This window comes from Dipodomys ordii, unplaced genomic scaffold (genome assembly GCF_000151885.1).
Source record: "Dipodomys ordii isolate 6190 unplaced genomic scaffold, Dord_2.0 Scaffold112, whole genome shotgun sequence".
Taxonomy (NCBI): Eukaryota; Metazoa; Chordata; class Mammalia; order Rodentia; family Heteromyidae; genus Dipodomys; species Dipodomys ordii.
The window spans coordinates 190,373-197,607 of NW_012267328.1; the positions used below are offsets into that span (position 1 = coordinate 190,373).

The 7,235-nt window shown below is 54.7% G+C and overlaps 1 protein-coding gene across 1 annotated transcript in view; it reads left to right on the top strand.

Moving 5' to 3' along the window:
* The window catches only part of Stk10 (serine/threonine kinase 10), a 55,570-nt gene that overhangs the window by 15,024 nt on the left and 33,311 nt on the right, over window positions 1–7,235 (top strand). Inside the window, exon 4 of the mRNA XM_013028611.1 lies at window positions 6,728–6,776. Coding sequence (XP_012884065.1) covers window positions 6,728–6,776 — 49 coding nt within the window. The remainder of the gene's footprint in view (window positions 1–6,727; window positions 6,777–7,235) is intronic.

Here is a 7,235-nt window from a genome sequence, read left to right on the forward strand (position 1 = left end):
GCCCGGAGGCCAGCACTGCTGCAGGGAAAGGTGCAGCCCCCGATCTCGTCCACCTCCGCAGTGCTGCTGCCGGGAAGGGGTGCAGTGTTGACAGGGTGTTTCACGTAAGTTCTAGATGCAGCCAGAAGAGCATCCGAATTGGATGTGGACGACTTGAGAGGCAAGCAGAGAGGCCAGCTGGTGGGAGAGCAGGCTGCTGGGTGCGCAGCCAGGGCCCTGCAGCCGTTGTAACCTTGGGGCTCAGGATTGTTTACCTGCCGCCCTGGGAGAGCTCCTCCGCGTTTACGCTATTCCAGGAAACCAGCAGAGAGCCTGATGGTGAATAACGTTTTATAATTTTTTTCCGTTTAATAGGAAATGGAATTCTGGCTTTGTATGGCACAGAACGCCTGATTTTAAGGAACAGAACTACTGTGTTAACTGGAGGAATCTGTTTCATTTGAAAAGAAATAGTAAAGCCTGTGGGTGGGGAAAGCCCCAGGAGAATTTACATGCCTTCTCCTTCTCATCTCACAGATGACAAAACAAGCCCAGCACCAGAGTGCCCACAACAGCGGGCACAAGCCTTACCCTTCTGGTTGGAATTAGTCCCTTTTCTATTGCTGTAAGGAACTCTTTATAAAGAAAAGAGGTTTAGTTCTGGAGATTCAAGGCCATGGTACCTGGAATGGCTTGTCTGTCATGATGACCTCTCATCCTAAGACACCACCAGGGCTTCACATTACAGAATGAGGCCCAGGAGTGGTGGACGGCCTCAGGACAAATGTATTGATCCCCACCCCCCCCCAGAGCTACTTGCTGCCGCTTGAATGTTCCACCCCCTTCTCACACTGCCATACTGAGGACAGGCTCCAGCACGTGAGCCTCTGGGGGTCCTACTCAAACCGGAGCATAGCCCTCACCGCCCCTGCCAGGCCCACCACCAGCCCCCTTCCCAAGGATGCCACTCAGATGTGGTGGGAGAAAAAGGCTTAGGATTTCACAGCCCGTGCTTCCCCGTGTCTCCAGGGATCCTGGCGTGGAGGGGGCAGGGGAGGGAACAGGGGCGCAGAGAAGGCAAGCTCCTTGCTCATGGCCAAAGTCAAGACTGACAAAGCCCAGGCCATTTCCTGTGTCCTAATTGCAAGAGCTCCTTATTAGTAAACTTTCCCTTCTTAGGCAAGTATTATGTACGTGATCACCAGAGAAAAATGAGAACATACAGGAAGGCAGGAGAGAGAGGGTCGGAACTGGGCCTGGTGGTGGGTGCAGCGCCCAGGCCTTCACCCAGCACAGGGGAGGACGCGGCTCAGGCCATCCAGCACAAAGCAAGGTCCGAACTTGAACGTAGCCAGTGCAAAAACGGTGTTGGTTGTTTACTCCCCCCCCACCCCAGGCCTCCTGCTGACGGTGCCCCGCTCTGTGGTTAGGTCTTTAGGCCACTTCTAATTTCGTCTTTGCTTTTGTGAGCAGCTCTGGGATGAACTTCTCTGAGTGCTTGTCTGGTAACCTTTTTTTTTCTGGCACTGGCACTGGGGCGTGAACTTAGGTCCTTATGCTACCTTGGCTTTTTTGTGTAAGTCTGGCACACTTCCAATTCCTGGGACCCTCTCTACCAGGATTTTTAAGGTGCTTCAGGGTTGATTTCCACACTGGCCTACAGTCGCGCTGGATGCAGACTGAGGGAGATCTCCCACTGGCTCGCCTCCGTCTCTCCATCTCTCCACCCACACTCATTGCACACTGAAGAAAAACTCTTGAGATGTGTCTGTTTCCTTGACTGGTTGAGGCGGAGTCCCAAATCCAGTCCTTTCCCAGATCCAAAGACAACACTGCGATAGCTCGCGTTTACTGAGGGCTCAGCCCTGTGTCCTTGGCAGTGCACCGTTTACCTTGGCCTTGTTGCACTGTCTGGTCTTACAGAGGGAAATGAGAAACAAAGAGTCCAAGTGAGTTGCCTCCCGGTCACACAGCTAGAAAGTGGCTGAGCTGGAAAAACAGAGAAAGGACAATTCTTGGCGGCATTATGACTTGTCATGGGCCTTTCTGTCCCCAAGTTGTCACTTTCAGCTGATACATTCTTATCCAGGGCTGACCCACAGCCCTGCCTGTATCTTTGTCCTCCTGTGAGGAGGATCTTCGCTGCCAGGAGCCCTGGGACTGAGGGGCCGAGGGGCTGAGCTGCGGAAGGGCGTGTGGACGCTTGGCCAGGCGGTCGTCGGGTGGTTGGTTGGGCTGTCCCTGGAGAAGGAGACAGGCGCTGACCTCCTTGGGGTAGAAGGGCTGAGTTTGAGCGGCCAGGCGAAGGGTTTGTTCTCCACCTCCCCCAGTGGTCAAGCCCACACATTGATTCCACAGGTCTCACTGGGCTCCGCCACGCAGCGACCCGCGTGGTCTCTCATCCGTCCCCCCCCCACTGCTCGCGGTGTTTGCCAGGTGCCCTGGGTGCTGTGGCACCGGCGTGAAGGGTTACCTCGGACACCAGCGTCCTGCGTGTCTGTGGGTCACCCTGGAGCTGAGGAATGGCCAGTACCCGTGTCCTGCGGGGCTCGGGAGGGCGGGGGCCAGGCATGCGAGCGTCCTGCACGCCACGCGTCCCGGTGGGCCTGATGGCTGTGATGGCGTCCCCAAGTGCTGAGTGCCCGCTGTCAGTGTCCGGTGAGGGGCAGGCCCCACGGGTTCCCTGGGGTACAGAGGAGCAGGCTGAGGCTGGGTCACTGAAGCAGCAGAGGTTGGCCTGTCAGCCCTGGAACCTAGGCATGTTGGCCCCGAGATGAAGCCTTTGTTCCCCATCCATGGGGGTGCCCGTGTGCTGACCGCAGGCCCTGCCTGGGCCGACTCCGGCCTGCCAGCCCTGCCTCCCGCTCCCCTGGCTTCCGGGCCTGTCTGCCGCCGTCGGTCACCTCTGGCCACCACCTTTCAGTAGTTTGCCGCGTCACCCCGCGGCCCCATGTCTGCTTGGTCTGAGGGGCTGGCGAGCCTGGCCTGACCTCCTCGAGGCCGTGGCCCTGGGACGGGCACCGCCAGCCCGTCCGGGTGGAGCCCGCTGCGGGGAGTGGAGGCCGTCCAGCGGTGCACCGCCGCTCCTCTGGGAGGGCTTGTCGCACAACGCTGAGCCTGCGCGGTGGCCAGGGTCTGCTCCAACCTCAGGCTTGGCGCCACTCGCTCCCACACGGGTCCTGGCATTTCCTGAGGGGTGACGTGGCCTTGAGCTCACACCCAGCCTCGCAGGAGTGTGCTCACACCCCCCAGCCTCGCAGGAGTGTGCTCACACCCCCCAGCCTCACAGGAGTGAGCTCACACCAGCCTCGCAGGAGTGTGCTCACACCCCCAGCCTCACAGGAGTGTGCTCACACCCCCAGCCTCACAGGAGTGTGCTCACACCCAGCCTCACAGGAGTGTGCTCACACCCCCCAGCCTCGCAGGAGTGTGCTCACACCCAGCCTCACAGGAGTGTGCTCACAACCCCCAGCCTCGCAGGAGTGTGCTCACACCCCCCAGCCTCGCAGGAGTGTGCTCACACCCCCAGCCTCGCAGGAGTGTGCTCACACCAGCCTCACAGGAGTGTGCTCACACCCCCCAGCCTTGCAGGAGTGTGCTCACACCCCCCAGCCTCGCAGGAGTGTGCTCACACCCCCCAGCCTCGCAGGAGTGTGCTCACACCCCCCAGCCTTGCAGGCGTGTGCTCACACCCCCCAGCCTCGCAGGAGTGTGCTCACACCCAGCCTCGCAGGAGTGTGCTCACACCAGCCTCGCAGGAGTGTGCTCACACCCAGCCTCGTATGCTATGTTTGTAGCCGTTTATTGTGTAGGAAAAGATAGTTTACATGTTTAGCGCACGCGCGCGCACACACACACACACACACACACACACACACATTGTGCTGGTCTAGGCTTGAACTCAGAACATAAGCACTGAGCTTTTGTGCTGATTAATTAGAGATGGAGTCTCAAAAGGCTTTTCTGCCCAGGCTGGCTTTGAATCTCAGCTTCCTGAGCACCAAGGATTTCAGGCATTTGACTAACAACTGCTCAGTTGCGTCCCTTCTTAATACTGAGATTTAGGTTTTTAATAAACCCTGTATACTGCTGTGAAAGCCCCACGTAATATGTAGCACAAGGCCTAAGCCGCTGGCGGCTAAGGGTCAAAGCTATAAGCCTAAAGGGGCAGCTAGGAAATGAGAATTGAACCAGGGCAAAGCAGCTCACTTTACTCAGCGCTTCCTGTCCGCCAGGGCAAAAGGAGAAAACAGGAGCCAGGACCTGGGAATGCAGAGGAGGAAGCACGCCGTTGTTGGGCTCTCTGCGTGTGGAAGGGTGCCGACCAGGACGGCATCTGGCTGCCCGGGAGGCCGCTTACCTGCCTCTTGGTAACAGATGTTGATCAGTGACAGCTGTGGTGAAGTGCACTTAGTCTGTGTGGTGTGGCATGGGTGTGCTGTGCTCTGACAAGGTGGTGCGCTGACCCTCACAGGCCAGGGTGCGGCCTGCTGCTGGGCTTAATGCTGGGGATCCCACTGAACTGCTTTGGCCACGTTGGAGACTGAGATTCTTGGTGCCGTCGTACAGATCAGGAAACCAAGACTCACGGAGACGTATCCAAGGCAGTGGCATCACGAAAGCCACAGTGCCAGCCGGGTACCTTTTCCTTGGTGAGGAACCCTTGTTAGAGAAGGGGAACTGTCTGGCTGGGTTCTGCCCCACCGTGCCTCCGAGCGAGTCTGTTGAGCTCCAAGCACTTCTCCTTCCCACCCTTGCTGGAAATGCTCGAGGTTGGTTACGGTGGAGCCCATGTCATGGAGAGGATTGGGGGTTGGCTGAGGTTGTTCTGGCAGTCGGGGGGTGGGGGGCAGGCTGAGGCTGCCAACCGGGCTTGTGCCGGTGCTTCAGGTCCAGGAACTGCACACAGATCTCAGCTCCTATTTTTATTTTTCTGGCAAGAAAAGAGGACAGCTTTCATGCAGTCTTAGAAAGCAAACGAGTGCTCACCCAAGGGTGAGGATCCTGGATAAATAATGAATGGATGAATGGATGGAGAAATGGATGGATAGGTAGATGGACAGATGGATAAAGGGGTGAATAAATAGAAACATGGATGGATGGTGAATGGATGGATGGATGAGTGTATCGATGGATAGATGGATGGATGGATGGATGGATGAATGGATGGATGGATGAGTTGGATGAGTGGATGGATAGATGAGTGGATGGATGGATGAATGGATGGATGGGTGAGTTGGATGGATGAGTGGATGGATGGATGAGTGGATGGATGTTTGAGTGGATGGATGGTGAATGAATGGATGGATAAGTGGATTGATGGATGGATGGATGAATGGATGGATGGATGAGTTGGATGGATGAGTGGATGGATGGATGGGTGAGTTTGTGGCTGGGGTTAGAAAATGTGCTTTCCCAGTATGGAGGTTCCTCAAAAGACTCCACATAGAACTCCCCTATGACCCAGCAATCCCACTTTTGGGCATTTACCCAAATGCTTACAAACAAGACCACACTAAAGCTACCACCACAACTATGTTTATTGCAGCATTATTTACCATAGCTAAGATATGGAACCAACCCAGATGCCCCTCAGTAGATGAATGGATCAAGAAAATGTGGTATATATACACAATGGAATTCTATGCCTCCATCAGAAAGAATGACATTGCCCCATTTGTTAGGAAATGGAAAAACTTGGAAAAAATTATATTAAGTGAAGTAAGCCAGGCCCAAAGAAACATAGGTCCCATAGTTTCCCTTATTTGCAATATCTAGTATATTATGAGTCAAGTGGAAAAGGTCAGATAATGTGATGTCAGGAAAATGAACCCTTAGATATGTATTTTAATGTTTTTTCTTTCATACATGTGTTTCTAACGCATTTATAAGATTATCTCTTTGTTGCTTTGTATGTCCCTCCCCCACAGTATAACCCCTGCTTTCACTATATTTGATGTCAGTATAACTTGTGGAGGAGATGGGGAAAAACCAGTTGTTTAAGGATACAGGTGGACCTGTTGCAACAATGAGAAGTACAAGTTGTCATGTCCAAAACGAGCTTTACAACGTCGGTGTGGGGGGGGGGAAGAGGGAGGGGGAAGGAGAAGGATTGGGATTGGGGGGGAGGGGGGAGGCTGGGAAGGGATGTGAAGGGTAAACAAAGGAGGAGGCTGCAATGCTTGGTAAGAAATGGAGGCATTATCCTGCCCATGCAATTGTAACCCCTCTGTACAGTATGTTCACAAATTAAATTAAATTAAAAAAAAAAAGAAAATGTGCTTTCCAAACTAGGACCTTCCACTACATCAGTTTTCCTACTTGACCCAGTGCTCTCAGGCTCCTACTTGGTATCTGCTGGGCTTTGGAGGGGGAAAGCCAGGTGTCGGGCTTGGAGGTCCTGGGTGGGGACAGCGTGCTTAGAGCCTCTTGGCTGTGGTTGGAGCACGGGGGACCAGCCGAGGATGGTGGCTCTGGCTGGACCATCCGGAGGTCCAGGGTGTGGACCGGCCAGAGAGGCTGTGCTGGAGTTTGGGCTCTCTCTGGTAACTTGGTTTTTCTTTTTCTGAAAAGTGAAGGCTGCAGGGCGCGTCCCTGTTGCTAGGAGCATCCTGTGGTGGCTGAGGGATGTATGGCAGATGGAGCAGGCCTGGGCAGGAGGGCCAGGCGGCAGGGCACCATGGTCTGGGGTCTGGATCTTCCCACCAGGACAGGGTCTGCCTTGCTGTAACCGCTTTGTTCTCTGCAGATCTTGATCGAGTTCTGTCCGGGGGGAGCAGTGGATGCCATCATGCTAGGTGAGTCTGTGGTGGTCTGTGTGTGATACCGGAGACAGAGCCTCTGTGTGTGTGTGTGTGTGTGTGTGTGTGTGTCTGTCTGTTTGTCTGTCTGTGTGCGTGTGATACCAGAGACAGAGCCTCTGTGTGTGTGTGTGTGTGTGTGTGTGTGTGTCTGTTTGTCTGTCTGTGTGCGTGGGATACCAGAGACAGAGCCTCTGTGTGTGTATGTGTGTGTGTGTGTGTGTGTGTGTGTATGATACCAGAGACAGAGCCTCTGTGTGTGTCTGTCTGTCTGTCTATCTGTCTGTGTGCATGTGATACCAGAGACAGAGCCTCTGTCTGTGTGTGTGTGATACCAGAGACAGAGCCTCTGTGTGTGTGTCTGTCTGTCTGTCTGTGTGCGTGTGATACCAGAGACAGAGCCTCTGTGTGTGTGTGTGTGTGTGTGAGAGAGAGAGAGAGAGAGAGAGAGAGAGA